Below are 18,529 nucleotides of genomic sequence, written 5' to 3'. Positions count from 1 at the left end.
TAATTAATGATTCTATTAGCAAACAGTGGCATCGCATATTTGGTGGCTGTTTGTCCCATTCGTTGAGCGCCTGACCTGAGCGTATACGGGCTAGGCCTTTCGTGCACGCGCTGCGCACGTGCTGTGCTAGCAGCAAATCGCGACAGAGAGAAAGAAAAAAAATATATGAATCCACCAGAGACACCGAGACAGACAGGTGAATAGGCGATCCACGAGACCTGGCGTCCGTTTCGCCATTCCGAATCAGCGGCGCAAAGGCATCAGGAGACCTTTTTTGGGCTGGGGCCACTACTTGCATGGGCGGTGTACCTAAATGGGCCCATCCAAGCCTAAGCCCAAAAATAAGCACCCCCAATCCTTCAGTGATTTTGCTCTTATTTTTTCACTTGTTGCCAAGGTTGGTCATTGAATGCGTGTTAGCAACAGCGCTCGAGTTGCATTATGTTTGTTGGCTTCACATAGGGTAAGTAGATTAACCTCACGTCATCATGTTTTTTTGTATGGCGATTGCAAAGGCTGATGAAATGGTAAGTTGTTTTTTTAAGTGCGATTTTCTCGCTAGTGCCTAAAAATTTCAAGGTTTTCATTTTAAGGATCATCCATGATGGTAATTATGGACGGAGCTAGGCAGAGACTTGTGGGTGCGGCCGTACCTAGAAAAAAATCCATAATTTCTTATCACTTCTAAATTTTTACCATACTAATTTCAATATTACGAAGGGCCCCACCCTCTCTATTTTTCTGTAGCTCGGCCCCGTATCGGTAAACCGAGGCAGAAGACTCTGGTTGAAGTGGCTCACGCACGCCACACCGCACCCGCAACGGTTTTGCTTCCAATCCGGTACGGGCCCGCCTAGACGGCTAGATCCCCAGCCTAGCGACTAGCCAGCTAGCCCCGTCAATCAATGTCCCGAATCCCAAACCCTACCGGTTATTCAAATTTTTTTCTCGCAATCGCACCGCGTCTCTCTTCCCCGGTTCCTCCGGTCTTCTCTGACCTCTGACTCCGCGCCCACGCCCCACTGCCACTGCCAGCCAGCTAGCTCCACCGCCCCGATCTGGCCGCCCGCCGCGGCTCCCGCGCCCGGCCAGAACCCTAGAGCTCGCCGCCGCCAGCGCATGGATCCCGCCTCCTCTTCCGTCGCCGCCGAGCTCTGGCGACCGCCGCACCACTACCTCGCCTCCGGGCCCCACCACGAGGCCTCCTCCGTCGTCACCACCGCCGACCGGGGCAACGGCGGCCACTCCGGCGGCGGCTCCAGTCGCAGGAGGCCGCGGCGGGACACGCCGGCCGAGGAGGAGCCGTCCAAGTTCGCCTCCACCTCCGGCGCCGCCGCCGGTAGCGGCAGCGGCGGCCAGGACTCGGTAAGGCTGGCTCCTTCCTTCTTCCCTCGCGCGCCGCATTGGCTGTGATCCGTGTCGGGTTGGTGGTTCTGGGAGCTGGGTATAGCCTGTGGGATTGCGACACCGTGAATTGTAGCTTGGGCAAGTGCGCCGCCGTGATCTGCTCGTCCGTGCCGTCGGATTTACCCCTGCTTGTGCTCGGCGGTGGTGCGCGTCGCATTTAGTGTGAAGTATCAGACTCGAAAGTCAAGGTCCGCCGTCAGTTCTCAAAGTGATTCGATTGGTTTGAGGATACTGAATTGCTGCCTTGCTGGTTGATGAGTTAGCCACCGAGCTCAATGCCATGCAGAATGGGGGTTGTACTCAATGATGTCTCCAGTCGGTAGATATACAGGGGATTTGTGGCGCCGGGTTTGCAGGGATACGGATGCTGGGGCGCTTGGTACAATTGGAGTTCAGTTTAGTGTAGGATGAGCTACTTTATGCAGCTGTAGTCTAACGAATTGGTCCAATGTCGCTGTCATGGGTATGGGAATTGTGGTGGGTGCTGTCAAAATAAGCTGAAACCACGGCCAAATAGGTCGTTGCAGCATTGTTGTTTTGTCTGACCATGTGAGCAACAGTGTGCATTGTGCTGGTCTAAGAGCAATGGCAGGGTTTTCGGAGCACATGCTCTCTATATGATGATAGTGCAGCTTTTGGTCTTCCTACAACTTCCTGTAGCTGACCTGCAAACTTTGATGCTTGATTGTTCTCATTCTTTGTTTCTTCCGTTACATGTATGCTCCGAGCATTTGTCAGGGCTGAATTTCCTTGGCATTTAAATGCAAAAAGTAAAATGATGAGTATTTCAGTTCGGATTATTCATTTGTATATTCTTTTTCTTAGGCTGACCCAGAAGCAAAACGTTTGAAGCAGATGACATCTAGTAAAAGTAATGATAAAATAAGGACAGAAGCTGAAACAAATTCAGGGAATGCTACTGTTGAGAAAAAACATGCACCTCCAGAGCCACCGAAACAAGACTACATCCATGTGAGGGCTAGAAGAGGTCAAGCAACGGACAGCCATAGCCTTGCAGAAAGAGTAAGCTCTTACTGCTCTGATGGTCTTTTCACCCTGTACTTATGGATGTTTTCTTTAACTGGTTTAATATTTTCTCACAAAACTATGATAGTATCAACTAAGTTATTACAGAGATTGGAATGCGCATGTGTTGACCTTTTGGCGAATTTGTAGTTATTCAAAATTTCAAATTAATGACCCAATCAACTCAATGCGTGTGTACTGATAGGCACGACGAGAGAAGATAAGTGAACGGATGAAAGTTCTTCAAGATCTTGTCCCTGGATGCAATAAGGTACACGTTGAATTACCCTACGGATTCAAACTTTTGTGCTGTCATACTTTCAGTTCTCAATTATCATGTTCTCTCTCCTCTCAGAGTCCTTTCTTTTTCCTCAGTGAAAACTTCTATTGGAGACATTAAATTTTCCATTTGTCAGGTTATTGGGAAAGCATCAGTCCTTGATGAGATAATAAATTATATCCAATCTCTACAGCGTCAAGTTGAGGTATGTGGTTTCGTGTCTCATCTCATGTGAAATCGTCTTGTATATGTTGATATACTAATTTACCTGTTCTCTGCAGTTTTTGTCCATGAAGCTTGAAGCGGTTAATGCCCATATGAACAATGCAACTGCATCTTTTCCATCTAAAGATATAAGTTTATTCATGAATAATTAAACCAGAGCTTCCACTTCCAGGATCCTTGATATAAAAAAAAAGGTACAGAAAACCAACGTGCATCTTGTTTTCTGCACGCACAGCCATATCAGCTCAAAGTAACCTGACCTTGTTTGCCCCTGTTTGCATCTTTCATGTATTGCACTATGGTAGGTATCTCAAGCTGTATCACAATATATTATCGGTAAAACTTCAGTATGTAGAAAAATATTGATTTTTGTCTTCTGATTTCGAAGCTTTGCACTCTTTATTGTTTTAAATTCATTTGATGATCTATGTGAACCATTCAAAACTGTTTTGGTCATGACATGTTCCTACATGCATATGCACAATTCGTAACTGAGAGAAAAGTAACAACATTGTGCTTTTTTCAAACCAAATGTTTATAACTTAGCTGCCATCCCATTTTATTGCATTGTTTTTCAGGTTTATTATTGCTACTTAGCAACAAGGTCATAAATTTTGGTAAAATATTAAATGTGTGACAAGCAGATGTTCAAAATTTTAGATTCTAGGATCAGTACATTGTTGATATGGCATGCTAGTTTCTTTGAGTTTTATGCCTGTACTTAGTCATCTGTTAAATGGGCCTTCGAGTTAACATAAAGGTTCAGTAAGGTTCACTAGTGCCACGTTCTTGCAGTTTGGTGCTCCAGCTCCACCATATAATACGGCTCCTGGTCTGACATTCGATCCACAAACACCAAGGGAATACCCCCAGGCCTTGACATCGGACTGGCTTCACATGCAGATTGGCAGTGCATATGAAAGAGCGACATGAATAAAACAAGGAAATCGACAAAACAAAATTCCTTCTGGTAGCTAATAAATAGTACCAGGATCAATCAAGGTCCACGGTGCTAGGTTTAATTCTTTTTCCTGGTTATCATGTCTCCAAAGTTCTTTTATTCCTAATTTGGGGGCATAGTGCCGTAGATGCATTCCACGTTCGTCCAGGAGCAAGCACTGTCTTTCATTGCTTCCATCTGCTTCTGTGTACGGATTTTGCAACAATGCATGTATGACGTATCCCGGAAAATTTTTGTAGCTCAGAATGGTACGAGAAAAGATGAAAATTCTGTTGTATGGCTTTGTTTGATGTATGACTATGTGATTGCCTTAGGGTTGCTGGTTAAGCTGCTGTTTGGTTTGGGCAAAGCTGGTCTCTTGCTTGTGAGGACACTAGGTTTGCACAGAGCGATTTTCGAGAGTACTTTCCCTCTGCTTGTGGTTTCCTTTTGGTGAGTTGCTCATGAACATCTGCGACGGTTCACTGCCAAAGATACTCATGATGTCAAGGTCAGAAGGAAGATCAAAAGGGTGGTGATTTTTTCCCTGCCAAGTTGTTTCTGTTTACTGAACTCGCTGGCCGGTAAGGGATGCATCAAATGTTCAATGTTCCATGATGGCATGATGCGGCGGCATCTGATTCTCATCCATCCGTGAACTGAAAGCCACAGCCGTAAAGCCAAGTTTCTCTGCGATGTCTGATACCCCTTTTGACGGGCCGGAAAGGCGCACCTGCCGAGTCGTTCTCGCGGTTGCTGCAGCTGGTCGAGCTGGGTGGATCCGGCGCCTTTCGTGGAGCCTTCTGAGTTGTGGCCAGGACCACGAGGAGCAGAAACCTTGGTGCGCCGAGCTGCAGATGCAAGGAAGAACTCCGAACTGATGCTCCCTCGCCGTGTGGAAGGAGACTGAGAATTGGATGGCTCCCCTTATCTTTTCTGACTGGTTTTCAGCTCAGACGCTCGGGGTAGAGCCGGCCAGCGCAAAACAAAGTTGCCCTAGATTGCAATTGAGCGTGATTTTGCACCCCCTCACCCCCCCAAAAAAAAACTACCTGCGACACCTTAGAGCTTACAAGTAGGCCGTTGCTGCGATTTATGGTGAGAACAGCGTCACCGATATCAAACGACAGGAAGGGAACTTTTTCCGCGTCAGACTAAGGATCTTGCACATTTTTTTTCTCTTTTCATATAGGGAACTCTCATGTTATAACCATTGAAAATGTTGGATTGACCTTACGGTCAAATGCGAATGAAATCACCGGTACCATATTGCTCTAGCTTTGCAGTACATTCTTACGTCCAAGTAGGATAAATTAATTTTAGAGTAAATTTGCAAAGCTACATGTGGATTGAGAAAAAAACTGCCGCAAAGCTATACATTCATGATATTATACCACAAAGCTATATACTACATCCATCCTTAAATATATGACGTTTAGGATAAAATAATTTGTTAAAAATAAACTGATTTGCTTACCTTAAACATCATACATTTGAGAATGGATGTAGTATTTAGTGTGAAATTTTATTACAAGACAATATTTCTAAAACCTTCCATTGCAAAACGACGTGCATAAAGCGCAACATACCCATAATGGTTCCAAAAATAACCCAATCAGCGGTGTATGCGCTACTATTGCCATGGTCATTTCGGTGACCCACTCCCTAGTGACCATGCTGGTCTTAGACTAAACATCATATGCGGATTTAGTTATATATTGGCCGTCCGCCAGAGCTTCCAAGTGATATGGGTGTGTTTTGTTCGACGCCTAAACTGCCGCAGCCTAATGTTAGGCGTGCCACACCTTGTTAGGCATCTGTTTGTTTCTCAGCTAACTGTAGGCACGCCACAATAGTTAGGCAGCCAGGTACCCTTTCGCCACATAAAAAAACGCCTAAGCTTAGGCGGTCAAAACGAGTGCCACACTCCCACGCGTTGCCTAACTGTAGGTGTGACAGCCATCCAAACTGCTACCACACTTTTTTTTCCAAATACCTAATTTTAGGCGTGGTCATAAACCAAATACGTACCTGAATTTAGCTACTTAATCGTGCCACAGCTTAGGCAACGTGCTAAGCTTAAGCTAGGTGAGTGAGGTGAGGAACCAAACAGCCTTGATCCTCCCCTTCGCTGAACTGCACATCTCATACGGACGCAATTGGACCAACCCCAACCCGGCTCACGAGCCCCGCCCGACCCCCAACTCTTCACGTTGACGGCTTGACGCCACGCCCCACGGGTCGCCTTTCCCATCCTGCCCTTCTCTTCTCACCCCTACCACGCGGAATCCCATTTTTACCCTTCCCCCACCTCCGCTCCCTCCCATGGCCTCCGCCTCCGCCTCCCCGAGCCCCGCTTCCCCCGGCTCCCACCCAAACCCTAACCCTAGCCCCGACGCAGATCCCCGATCTGATCACCCCATGCCCGACGCCGGCGGCGCCAGCGACGGCGCCTCTCCCGCCTCCCCGGAGAAGCGGGAGGAGGAGGAGGAGGGGGCGGAGGCGCCGCCGGGGAAGGCGGGGAGGCGGGCGGCGCCGCCGGTGGAGGAGGAGCAGCCGGCCCCGCGGAAGACGCGCCTGCCCCGCGCGTGCAACAGCAAGCCCAAGCCCCCGCCCCCGCCGCCTCCCGAGCGGCCGCGCCGGCGCGCCGCGGCGGCGGCGGCGGGCGCCGACGACACGCCGCAATGCCGCGTGGTCACGCCGCTCGTGTCGGAGCCCGAGGCGCCCGCGGAGCTGCCCCGCTGGCGGCTCCGCTGCATGTGGGAGCTCGGCTCCGTCCTCAACTTCCTCCACGTGCGTGCTCGGCACTTAACCGCTCCCGTGCTCCCTGGCCCCTCGCCGGCGCCGTGCTCTTGTTCTATTTCGTGCGGTGGGTTTTGGAGATAGGGCTAGGGTTTGACGCTGCTGTTGCGTTGTTTTGCTGCTTGGTGCAGGTGTTCCGGCCTCTGCTTAACATCACAGCGGAGTTCACGGCGGAGGACCTGGAGGCGGCACTTATCACGCCCAACGAGATCCTAGACGATGTGCACATGCCGCTGCTAAAGGTGAGCTCCTTGGCTGTTCAGTTTGTTTGAAGCTGTTTGCCCTATTCCTCTATCTTCCTGTGCGTGTGGGTTGGGTGTGTGCGCTCGTGGTGTTATTGTAGTTTTCACTGTGCGCTGTTCATCAGTTCATGATCAAGTATATTAAAGATTTGTTAACTTTTCCCAGCTAGAACTAAAATTTGTCGGTGAGCTTGCTTGCCTTTGGTAACTAAAATTTCCCTGCACGCGTGTCACAGAGTTTAGAGTTTCGATGCTGCCTTATTTTTATGGATGCTTTTGTTCATTTTTATGCTTACTTCATGTGCTCATGCAATATGGTCATTTGGTAACTTGCTCGATAAGTTCATGACCTCAATATACTTTGTTATGTATCAGAGCACATTTCCATAATGATCATGTATGTTAAGATCTCTATTAGCAGCCTCCTGCCTGCTTAGAGCCCCTTAGACAACACATTTTATGGTACATTGTTTGCCAAGCAGCATTTGTCTTTACTTCTCATGCTTATTGACCATACCTGCAGTCGATTCCTCCGGTAACTCGCATGGCCATGGGGCGTGGAACCTGGGTGACCGTCCTATGTAGAAAGCTGAAGGATTGGTGGCATTGGGTATATGACTACATTCCATGTTGCAAATGATTTTGGATTAATTTGATTAGTGGTATACTGGTTTTTTATCCGGTTGAAGCTAATAAGGATCTAAACTGCAGGTTGCAGAAGGTGATCTGCCAATAGTTGCATCCCATGGGTTAGTTCAGCAACAAGACATGCTGTATTAAACCTTGCGCTGTAATTTCATAATGATGATTTTTTTCCAATGGTTTCATCTCGCAGAACTGAAATTGAAACGTACAAAACACTAGAACCAGCGACTCGTTTAGTAATCTTGAAAGCAATATGCGATATTCGTGTTGAGGTAAGTTTTGCCGAGAATTAAACGTTTTAGCCTTTCTGTTTATATACTCTTGCCTCACTTCTTGTGGTGTAGTACAGTCCTAGTTGTGTATATCAATTTTAGTCCCAGCATTGCAGATTCAGTTATTCGGAGAGCTTGTTTCCTTATAGTGGGTAAATATCAACACACTTGCAGTGTTTTCAAACTCTGTTAAGTATGAACTTTTAAATTTTAAAGAGAAGATGCTGCTAGAAAAGAATTCTCTATCGACCATAAATGTTGCAGCTAGTAAGTGCCTTTGACATTAGCTGATTGTATGTGTGTGGAAATAGGTTGCATTTTTCTTTGACATTAGCTGCAAGTTATTTTTTTTGATAACATACCTGAATATCAAGCATAATTTTGCAGCAAGAGGATATACGGAACTTCATTGACAGTTCCCTCAAGAATGGTCATGACCTATCTACCTTTCGCAAAGAACGGATTGGTGGAGATTCCCTTGGAATCTCATACTGGTGCGTAGATTTATTTATCTTGAATGGAAAGAATTTCTTGGTTTTTATTTCATGCAAAGGCGTACAAAACAGGTATGAAGATGATGAGATTCTCGGACATAGATTGTATCGTGAGATTAGACGAGTGGAACAGGTTAAGAAGGAGCCAGGAAAGAGATCCAGGGGAAAAGGAGGATCTTCAGCTATTTCAGTTATGTCCTATCAGTGGGAAACTGTCGCGTCAAGCTTTGACGAGTTTGATGATGTTGCAGTAAGTTTTGACTTTTGAATTTCTCATGTCTGCCCCCACAGTGAATTATTGTGCCATTCCCTCCTGTTATAATTATAAAAATATAGTTAGTGTTGATTGTTCATGTGCTAATGATGTATTGTAATTTCATCATGTAATATGTAGAGAATTATAAACTGGATGTGAGGATTGTGAATTGGGTTTTGTTCTGTCGTATCAAAATAGCTATTGGCGATAGTTTACACTTAGATGTCCACAGAATTGAGGTTTCTTCCTTAGCTTGTTTGCACCACTTTGTGATTTGGCTCTTAGATGGCAAAGAACTTTCTGTCCCGAAATAGAGGGAATGATGGTGGACGTAGAATTTGGTGTATCAGTGTTTTAAAAGCGACAAGGCGAGCTGGGTATGCCTGGACGCCTAGGCGACAAGGCGTGGCTGTTGCCCAAGGCGAGCTGGGTCCGCCTAGATGCCTAGGCGACGCCTATAAAACACTGGTGTGTCAGCCAGATTCATATTTAAATTGATCTGCATAAGCATTAATAAGATGATTCAGTGAAAAAACAACAATTGAATAAAATGGTTTGATTGTTTTACAATAATTTTCCTTTTTCTATTTCTCTTTTGTTATGTTGAACTAGAGCATTTTTTTTCAGTGTATATAGATATTATCAGTCCCTGCTTTAGCATTTTTCTAGATATCTTTTGTCTACATGTTATGCTACCATGCACAACGTGGAATGCTACTTTTAGATTTGGACCCGCCACATTTCCCCCTTTTGTTTCACTAGTGCTTTTTTATTTTTCATGCGCAACAATTTTTTTGAACACAATATAACCCAGATTTCATTTCTTCAGCAACAGAATTACATAAGTTCCAACCACTCATGCAAGATAAAAAAAGGGAAAAAATTTTCAGCTGACTGGTAAACAGCACATTGCTAGCATCAAGGTGTCCAGGGTACATGATCTTTCTAAAGTATTCCCCTAATAATTGAATTTACATAAGGTTATTAGAACCATTCCTCATTTGCCATCTATAGTTTCATTGTCTGCACAGTGCATATGTTTTAAATACCATGTTTGTGTCAGCCAAGTTATAGTCCTATGCTCCTATCCTGCAACCCATGTGTCAACATCTAAATAACGTGTCAATATTTGCATAGTGCCCTTGTAAGTTGTAACCATCTGTTGGCTAGCTTCTATGATTGAAAAGAATATGGTTTACTAACTTTACTTGGAATAAAATGTGGGCATGAGATATTAGTCAGATGGTACCATTGCCTTCTTACCATCGTTTTTCATTCTTATCTGTTTACGTTGATGCTTATTGATTTAGCTTCTTTCATGTCCTTCGCTGTTTAGGAAAAACTCTTTTCAAGCCGGAACAGGACAGAGGTTTCCCTTGGAAAGAAGCTGAAGATCGAATATCTTCCAGAGATAGAAAAGATCCATAAAGTGTGTGGCTTGTTCAACTCAACCTGATAGATTTGTTTTGCTAGAGGATTGATTTTTTAGCCTGTTAATCAACTGTTTGTGATTCACGCAGAAGAAAGAGAGGTTGCTCAAAAAACAACAGAGAGAAGCCCTCCTTCTTGATAGCTACTTGACATCAGATGGACTCACCACTGGCCGCTCTCTCCGTGATAGAAAGCCTGTGACTTACACATTTGGTAAGCTTCAGTACTGAATTAAGCCTTTGGGGTCGAATTTGTCAGCTCACACTGGGTGGTATTTTTGAATTTAACATCTTAGTGATTTATATCCGAATAACACCCCTTAATTATTCTCTCGGTTGGATATCCGAAACACTTTCATCATTTTTTCATTGTTATATCAATGCCCTTATCGGCATCCTAAGTGTAGCCGCTTGTTAGTGTGAGCCCTTGGTTCTTAAGAAGTTAACAGCATACTTGATGTCATAATGATAGCGTAAATGCAAATCACTATAAGAAAGCTTGACTTTAAGTGTATCCATGTCATCCTGACCTATATCGATTAAATAGGAAGGCTGCGATTTAAGGTTCGACTGGTCTTATGAAAAATGTTGGTATTCAGTGGCACGTCCCTTGATAATGTACTCATCTAAATCCTGCTTGTGCTGGGAAATATATTGGTGCACTAAAATGCACTCAATAGCATAGGTGTAACTACTGAAAGAAAAAAGTAAAGAAAAGATGATTTTTATTCTAAATATGTTGGCCCAACTTCCAGGTAAATTCTTGTTGGGTTTCTTACGAAATTATCTACATTAGTTAACTTCAACAGTGATTGCAGTAACTAGCTCCGAAATTAAATTCAAACCATATGGGGATGTGGTGGACAGTCCAAATTTTCCATGTTCCGAATCTTTGCCGCTTTGCGCATACACTTGTGTTTGTGATGATTGGAAACCTTTTCAATCTAATCACTTAATTATTTGGTTAGTTTCACCATCAGTCTAGTTACAAGATTTGCCTTTTTTTACAATGCATATGACTTTGATGATTGGAATATGCCTTTTTCAGTATAATCTTTTAATTATTTGGTTAGTTTTACCATCTGTCTAGTTACAATGTTTGACTTTGTTTAAAATGCAGATGATTTTGATCGCTCAATAAATGAAGCCATCAAAATTACGAAGTAAGCAAATGATTTCTCCTTGATATGTCTTATTTAGAATAAATACATGTGCTAGTGCAATAATCTCTTGCATTCCTGTACAGGAAAAGAGAAGAGAACTCAGCTGAGCCGGTCACTACTACTACTACCACCAATAGAAGGGTGCTTCCTCTGAGATCAGAGGCAGCAAGCAATGGTAAGTTAAATGGTCCCTCACCAACAGCCAATGATTCATTTGATGGAAATTCTTCGAAGTCGGATGACTACCGAGACAGCGAAGGTGAACAAGAAAATGAGGCACTCGATCGCAGGTACCTGTCTTAGCATGTGGTGTATTTCATTGCCTTACTCATAGTAATTGATCATGAGCATTTGTGTTGTGCCACAGCAATCGGCGGAGGAAAAGATCTCAGAGATACACACAAGATTTTGTTGAGGCTGTCTCGGATATTGATCCAAACTTTGACAGTGATGATGATATCATGGGAGAGGCAGTGTATGATGAGGAATACCTTAGAAGTCGCAAACAGCAGAAGGCATCGAGTGCTTCTGAAGAGGATGAAGAGTTCCGGTTGGAAGAAGATGCTGATGATGATGATGAAGAAGAGGAGGAATATTCGTTGAGTACCAGTGAAGATATTGAGGAGCCACAAAGGCATAAAAAATTGGAAGCACGGGGCCGGCGAGGTACCAAACTGAGATCTGTTGATGAAATCCAGAGCGGTCTCAGGCGCAGCAAGCGTTCTTCTCGTCCTCGTATTAACTATCGGCAATATGATTTTTCGGACTCGGATACAGAGGCAGGAAAGGCAAGGAAATCAGATGCATCAGATCCTGATGCTGGCTCTGATGCAGAGAACGATATGGAACTCTCGACGTCGAGTCAGGAGCAAGAGGAGGAAGAAGAGGATGATAGTCCTGATGAGCAAAATGGTAATAATGTGAATGATAAAATGGAAGAGGACCATGCTGTAGCAGAAAATAAAGTAGAACCAGATGAGGAGCAGCAGGAGCAGCAACAACAGCAGCCTATAGAGAAGATGGATGCTCCCAGCAGGGAAAGTGAAAGTGTAGGGAGAACATTCCTAGATCTAAATGAGCTTGCACCTGGAGGTGGCTTTGATGATGGGCCAAGCCTGACTGTAAAAGATGACATGGATAACAGTTAGGAAGTAAGTTTTTTCAATACATTTGAATGCTGGTGGCCGGTATTCCGACTTCTGAGTATGGACAGATCAATGGGCTTGTGATGAATGGTTCGACTATATATTGGTGGTTTGAGCTGATAGCTTCATTGATTTGCAGTAACAGGAGAGGCGAGGTTCCACTGGAAGTGGGTTCGAGCTTCTTCAAATGTTATCCGAGTGTTATTTCATACTTGGAGGCCATGGGGAAGTTTTGCTTTCGATTATGTACACTACATGAAGGGCGCACATCAATTGACCGCTGCTGCATTATGGCCAGACTGATTGATTCTGCCCTGGGGCCAGTTCTGTAGGCTATAACTTTATTGCCTCCTTTTATTAGTTTTAGGCGCTTGCTGTCAATGAGAATATGGAGGAAATCTGTACACTGAGTGCAGTCCACCGGCATTCGTGAAACTTTTTCCACATGTAGATTGTAGCTTTAAGATTGAACAGGATTAGTTCTGTATCTATATCTGACCCTGATTTGTTTGGTCACCTGTGTAGTTGACTTTGAACTGTCCCACTCAGATGCATAGGCTCTTCTCATTCGCCCTAGATGGAGAAGGTACTGCATGTATTAAGCTGATGTTGCCTTTGGATCCCATTGCACTATTGCTGGACCGGAGAATGACATGAGCTCAAAAATTTGGAGTTGCCCTTTGTGCATGGTCTGTTGTCTCGGCAAGTGCAAAGTTATGCCACATCAACAACTTTAAAGAGTTTCATTTAGTACTACAACATGGTGCGAAATGTTTGGTCGCTTGTAAGGTTCATCTGTACTGTATAGTTCATCATGCCATATTCGGCCTGTCTACAACCTTTGGCTCCAACGACAGCTAATAGCTGTGTGTTCATTTTTATTTTGGGCAAGATTATCTAAATTTTACACAACATTTTCTTTTATTAAGCTGGAGATCATGGTTTCTTGCTTTCAAAATTCCTGGGCTGAAATTAGCAACCAGCTTTTAACCTCAGATTTGAAATCCCAGCTTGCAAAATTTCATAATTCAACTGCAAAACTCTCCATCAGCTGTTGCCAAATTGTGTCATGTCTTTGCTCACTATGCTATTGTGCCCTCATGTAAGAGAAAAAGTGGCATTAAGCCTCAGCTTTCCAAAATCTAGCTTTGCAAGCTGCTTTTAGAATCCCTAGCTAAAACAAAAGGGGCCTTCATAATCGTGCACGAGATTTATCTAAACATGTACGACTACAATATCATCAGTAGAGGAAAGAGCACTATTTCGTTGAAATTTTTTGATGGGGACCTGAGGAAGTTAGGAATGAAGTGATCTTTCTGCTTGGAATCCTAAATTGCAATTGAGTTCACCAGGAACCTTTAGGAGTTTCTTCCAAACATCTCTCAAAGAAATGATCAGGTGGAAGAGAAACCTCAGGAATTTGACATGTTTCACCGTAACCGAGGCAAGAAATTGTAAAGTATTCCTAAAACAAAATCAAAGATTAACTGCTGCACATACAATTATCATACATATCATCACGATGACGACAAAACATTCTCAACTCAAAAAACAACACCACACACAGTTCTCAAACGCTCAGCAAGCTCAGCAAGGCGAGCAGCGCGCAGTTCAGCAGCGTCGCCAACGCCGGAGCGCGCGCCCTGACCGCCGAGCTCGGCGACGCGCCCGGGGCCGAGCTCTTGATGGGGCACGCGTAGCTGCACTGTGCAGGGTCGACCACCCGGTACACGCCCTTGCTGGTGAGCAGGTACACGTCCTTGGCGTTGTCCTCGCCGAAGGAGAAGATGTAGCCCAGCGACGGCAGCGCGCTCCCGGCGGCGACGTCGCAGGGGATCGGCGAGCTCTTGGAGCAGCTGAACGTCAGCCCCGTCACGTTGTACAGCCCGCTGCCCTCCGGCGACTCCGTCCCGGCCCACATCGACTTGGCGTAGAGGTCGGCATACAGGTACCGGCCGTTGAGGCAGGGGTCGACCGTGGAGCGGTAGACGTAGCCGCCAGTGATGGAGGCGGAGCCGACGTTGCTGTTGACGGAGCTGTGGGCGTAGCCCATGACGGGGCCGATGGCGTCGATGGAGGCGGCGGAGGTGTTGCCGCCGGGCGTGGACAGCGGCTTGTACGGCTGCGTGCCCTCGAACACGCGCCACCCGTAGTTGCCGCCCTTCATGATCAGGTCCACCTCCTCGTACACCTTCTGCAGAATCCCCACGGATTGCCGGCGATCAGAGCACAGAGCGACAAGCGATGATTTTCATTCAGAGCACAGAATCAATGCTCCAGAATCCTTCAAAAAAAAATGACGATTTTGATTTTGATTCAGAGCAACAAGAGTTTACATGGCCAACGTCGGCGCAGTACATGTAGGACGGCTTGCCGGAGTCGAAGCTGCACCGCCATGGGTTCTTGAAGCCGAGGGCGAAGACCTCCGGCGCAAAGCTGGGATCAGCGGAGGAGGGGTTGTCCTTGGGGATGCCGTAGTTTCCCCAGCCAGCAGTGGTGTTGCCACCTGCAGATATGTAGCAGAGCTCCCTTGTCAGAGTCAGAGTCAGATTCAGAGCTTCCCACCAGATCACGGCATCGTTCTGATCAAGATGGATAGTTCAATCTGCAGATTCTAGATCACATACGCAAATTCTGCTTAGGATTTGGTCACTCCTAAATCTGAATTTGCTACCAAAGTTCGTTTAGTTTTAAAGATCACGCTCTTGGACAAATTTGGTTATTATTTTTTTTGCGAAAATTTGGTCATTAAATTTGGTGGTGTTTACTTGATGCAGTTTTGTGAATCGGGTGAATTTACTTGGCATGGTGTTGACGTCGATCCGGATGATCTTGCCGAGTATCGACTTCTTGTTCTGCGCGAAGTTCCAGGGGTCGCCGACGCTGCCGCCGTCGCCCATCGCGAAGTACATGTAGCCGTCGGAGGGGCCGAAGAGGATCTGCCCGCCGTGGTGCGTCGTGAACGGCAGCCCGAGCGTCATGATCCGCCTCACCTCCTTCGGGTTCGCCGAGGTCGCCTGAGGGACACGACGGGGCAAACGGCAGCACATCAGTCATCGTCGCGCGTGGCGCCGGAGGCGGTGGCGGCCGCGTGGGTAAGGAACAATCGATCGGATACCGTCGCCGGCGTGTCGGAGGTGGCGTTGGCGGTGTACTCGGCGATGACGGTCTGGTACTGGCACGGCTGCGCGCCGTTGTCGGAGCCGAGCTTGGCCGGGTCGCAGCCGATGTCGGAGTTGCACGCGCACCGGCCGGCGCACGATGCAGACTTCGTCTTGTCGCAGTTGTAGGAGACGAAGAAGCGGCCGTTGGTGGCGAAGTCCGGGTGGAAGGCGAGCCCCATGAGGCCGAACTCGTTGTCGAAGTGGACCTCGTCGGTGATGTCGAGGAACGGGGTCGCCACGTCCAGCTGCAGCGTCTTGCCGGAGCCCTGCGCCGGCACGGTGGCCAGGAACACCTTGCCGGCCTGGTTGCTCAGGAACACGCGGTTGGACCCGTCCGGGTGCGCCGCCATGTTGAGGTACGAGCCGTTGCCGATGCGCTCCAGGCACATGCCGTTCACAGGCAGCGGGGGGCGGGTGTCGTTGAACGCCGCGCCCTCGCCGTCGAGGCAGGGCGACTTGCCGGAGCCGCCCAGCGCGCCGCAGAACTCGCTCACGGACTGCCACACGTCGGTGAGCTTCGGCGCCGCCGCGCCTCCCTTGGGCGCCTGGAACGGCGACCCCGGGATGCGCACGTCCTTGCAGGTGTCCCACACCTGCGAGCAGTAGTCCGTCGTCGCTGCCGCCGCGGGCTTCGTGCTCAGGCGGCTCGACACGCCGGTGGTGCTGCACAGAAGCGGCACCGTCCGCGTCGTCGTCGTGACGGTGAACAGCTCGCCGGCGTACGGGTTGCATCTCTGCGGACGGACGGCAAGGAACAGACGCTTCATGAGCTCCAGAGTGCCCCCAAAGAGATCCATGGAGATCCATCGAATCGAAAACAACCGTACCGCGCAGAGGATGTTCTTGACGATGTCGCCGCACGGCGTGCCGGAGATGTTCATGGCCGCGAACTGCTTCTGGACGGCGGCGTCGTCGGTGGCGTTGCAGCAGGAGGTGCCGTTGTAGCCGCAGAAGGAGAGGGACCCGTTGATCGTCCTCGGGAACGCTGCTCACCGTGATCACAAGCATCAGTTGCAGCTCCCAACAAAGGATCAAGACACCGATTACTATTTACTAGATATGCACACAGAAAATTTCAGGAACTGCATACTTGATTCCATGCACAATTGCGCGCAATGGCCATCCCTGATGGCGACAAGTAGTAGCACGGCGGCGACGAGCACCGCCCCGGTCACCGCCGACGGCCTCATGGCACCTCGGAGAGGAGGAAGTGTGGAATTGCTCAGAGGCAGAAATGGTGGGCTACAACTTGGCCTTTATGGAGGCAGGCAAGCAGGCATTGACCAAGAACTGGGATCAAAAGAGACAACCAAGTGGCTGTTTGAGTAGGATAAAATTTTGAAGTCCACATGCCGGATGGTGACAAGTACTTGTGTATATAATATCATCAGAGATGGGGATTGGTATATGCTCAATCATGTGATTAAACAAAGTCAGTAACCACAAGCGTCAGAGGGGACAAATGTACCTGTTTAGATTGTGAAAGTGACAAGGTGAAATTGATGGCAAAATTGTCAACGGGGGATCCGGCTGTATGAAGAATGCCGAATCAGTTCAAAACTTTTCATATCTGAAATAGTGTAACTGAAGGATTTGGATCGGCTGCAATGCGGCGCAAACTGTGGCATTGTGTTCTTTGGGAATTCCATCCGAATACTATGCCTTTAGAATTGACCTCAGAAGATAGCTGTGCCTGTAATTTGCAATGTACTAGTTTTTAAATGTTTCTTTTGACCCTTCTTTTGTCTTGTGATAACAAGTACAGCATCATAAACAATTCGTTGTAGCATCTCTACCTGTCAATTTCTTCAGGTGACAAGTGATTTATGAGCGTCCAAAACTCATAAGAGGTCGATCCAGCAGCAATAGTTGACCTTGGGAGAAAAAAGATAGCATTCAGTCGTTGTAGCTTTGGATTAATTAAAGGAACAAAAAGGTGGTTACTTTGGATACCACATCCTGTGCTTCTTTTAGGCCCCCAAGGGGAGTTCTTGAAATATTTTACATGGGAAATGCTGAAGTCAATGAGGAGGCAGCAAGAGCTTACACTCAATTGTAGCAAGTGCATGGACCAGATAGGGAGTTGACAATACACTGAAGCTGCTTTCTGGGAAGAATTGATTGATGGTGGTTCTGAACTGAAATACAAGTTTCAGAATTAATTCAGAATTCCCGAGTCAACAGAACATATAATTGGGAAACAGTTTCTGAACCCAGAGCCCGCTTCTGAACTTCTGATCATTCAGTAGTGGTTGGAGCTCGATGAGCTTTCACTTGTTGACGGCGTATGTTATAGTTGGAGCTGAAGTTCCACTGGTTACTCTCATGCCTGATAGTGATCTCAGTCCACAAATGATTGCTGTACATTCTCTCATTTCACATGTTATATTTCAAATCCAGTCTGTTTCAACAACATATGTGAAGTTTTTATCGTTAATTTTGAAAAAAAAAGAAGTTTCATAAAATTTTTGGGAAAAAGAAACTAAAATTGTAGAGCTAGGTAATTATTTTTGAAGTCATTCAATAATTCATAATTCGTGTAAATGTGGAACTTTCGTGGAGTGATTTCTAAATATTTCGTAATTGCGGACATACAATAATTCATGTAAATGCAGCCGCCAACTGCTTATAGCAGGTCTCATCATGCTGTTGTTGCCCCATGTGCGTTTTGCCACTGGGTGTAAAATAGCAACTTTGCGACACAATGTATTGTGTGTTGACTTGGCTAGGTTCAATTCATATGAAGGTACTTCAACAAAATAGTAGTGCAGGTGCTCTGTCTCCTTTCTACCTTGTGTAGAGTTAGGGAACCGAGGAATATTTCCGGTTGCTCGTGGACTAAACAAAGTCAAACTGATTGTACAAAACATGAGTGAAAGATCAGTCTGGTTAGTCCAGTTCAAGTTATATGTCCTTCTGGCAAGATTAGTTAGCCAATCGGATGCTTTTTCTTTTTTTGAACAGATGTCAACTCAGCTGTGGACTTAACATTTGTACTACCAGGGAATTGAAACATTTCGAAATCGGGAAATTTCCGA

General features: G+C 46.4%; 3 protein-coding genes across 5 annotated transcripts; 2 read left to right on the top strand and 1 right to left on the bottom strand.

Annotated features, from left to right (window-relative positions):
- The first annotated feature begins 854 nt into the window (after positions 1–854).
- LOC112882225 (transcription factor BHLH094-like) lies at positions 855–4,176 on the top strand. The gene is made up of 6 exons (XM_025947233.1): positions 855–1,365; positions 2,233–2,430; positions 2,639–2,704; positions 2,850–2,918; positions 2,995–3,131; positions 3,732–4,176. Exons 1-5 carry the CDS (start codon positions 1,120–1,122, stop codon positions 3,088–3,090), a joined length of 675 nt encoding a protein of 224 aa, XP_025803018.1. The 5' UTR covers positions 855–1,119; the 3' UTR covers positions 3,091–3,131; positions 3,732–4,176.
- A 1,957-nt stretch (positions 4,177–6,133) lies between these two features.
- On the top strand, positions 6,134–13,188 carry LOC112880509 (DDT domain-containing protein DDR4). Of its 2 annotated transcripts, XM_025945154.1 has the most exons (13): positions 6,134–6,671; positions 6,812–6,922; positions 7,446–7,532; positions 7,634–7,671; positions 7,758–7,839; positions 8,227–8,333; positions 8,406–8,583; positions 9,926–10,018; positions 10,110–10,233; positions 11,140–11,182; positions 11,266–11,472; positions 11,550–12,333; positions 12,467–13,188. In XM_025945154.1, the coding sequence occupies exons 1-12, from the start codon at positions 6,204–6,206 to the stop codon at positions 12,328–12,330; spliced, it is 2,319 nt and encodes a 772-aa protein (XP_025800939.1). In that variant the 5' UTR covers positions 6,134–6,203; the 3' UTR covers positions 12,331–12,333; positions 12,467–13,188. The 2 variants fall into 2 exon arrangements, with proteins under 2 accessions (XP_025800939.1, XP_025800938.1); XM_025945153.1 differs by having other exon boundaries at positions 6,135–6,671; positions 11,550–13,188.
- Positions 13,189–13,623: 435 nt separating this feature from the next.
- On the bottom strand, positions 13,624–17,348 carry LOC112881931 (HIPL1 protein-like). Of its 2 annotated transcripts, XM_025946862.1 has the most exons (8): positions 17,288–17,348; positions 16,960–17,184; positions 16,582–16,781; positions 16,319–16,476; positions 15,446–16,225; positions 15,128–15,344; positions 14,664–14,833; positions 13,631–14,521 (listed from the first exon to the last, which is right to left on the bottom strand). In XM_025946862.1, the coding sequence occupies exons 3-8, from the start codon at positions 16,679–16,681 to the stop codon at positions 13,898–13,900; spliced, it is 2,049 nt and encodes a 682-aa protein (XP_025802647.1). In that variant the 5' UTR covers positions 16,682–16,781; positions 16,960–17,184; positions 17,288–17,348; the 3' UTR covers positions 13,631–13,897. The 2 variants fall into 2 exon arrangements, with proteins under 2 accessions (XP_025802646.1, XP_025802647.1); XM_025946861.1 differs by lacking the exons at positions 16,960–17,184; positions 17,288–17,348 and having other exon boundaries at positions 13,624–14,521; positions 16,582–16,681.
- Between the last annotated feature and the right edge of the window lie 1,181 nt (positions 17,349–18,529).

Source organism: Panicum hallii, chromosome 2, assembly GCF_002211085.1.
Source record: "Panicum hallii strain FIL2 chromosome 2, PHallii_v3.1, whole genome shotgun sequence".
Taxonomy (NCBI): domain Eukaryota; kingdom Viridiplantae; phylum Streptophyta; class Magnoliopsida; order Poales; family Poaceae; genus Panicum; species Panicum hallii.
Note: the sequence above shows the minus strand (reverse complement) of the source record. Positions and strands in the feature narration are given on the sequence as shown.

Coding starts and splice junctions, on each gene's coding strand:
- LOC112882225 (XM_025947233.1), top strand. CDS start 1,120: ATGGATCCCGCCTCCTCTTCCGTCGCCGCCGAGCTCTGGCGACCGCCG. Junction 1,366..2,232: donor GCAGCGGCGGCCAGGACTCG/GTAAGGCTGGCT, acceptor TCTTTTTCTTAG/GCTGACCCAGAAGCAAAACG. Junction 2,431..2,638: donor GCCATAGCCTTGCAGAAAGA/GTAAGCTCTTAC, acceptor GTGTACTGATAG/GCACGACGAGAGAAGATAAG.
- LOC112880509 (XM_025945154.1), top strand. CDS start 6,204: ATGGCCTCCGCCTCCGCCTCCCCGAGCCCCGCTTCCCCCGGCTCCCAC. Junction 7,672..7,757: donor CCAATAGTTGCATCCCATGG/GTTAGTTCAGCA, acceptor TTCATCTCGCAG/AACTGAAATTGAAACGTACA. Junction 8,334..8,405: donor TCCCTTGGAATCTCATACTG/GTGCGTAGATTT, acceptor CGTACAAAACAG/GTATGAAGATGATGAGATTC.
- LOC112881931 (XM_025946862.1), bottom strand. CDS start 16,681: ATGAGGCCGTCGGCGGTGACCGGGGCGGTGCTCGTCGCCGCCGTGCTA. Junction 16,477..16,581: donor GCAATTGTGCATGGAATCAA/GTATGCAGTTCC, acceptor CACGGTGAGCAG/CGTTCCCGAGGACGATCAAC. Junction 16,226..16,318: donor TCAAGAACATCCTCTGCGCG/GTACGGTTGTTT, acceptor GTCCGTCCGCAG/AGATGCAACCCGTACGCCGG.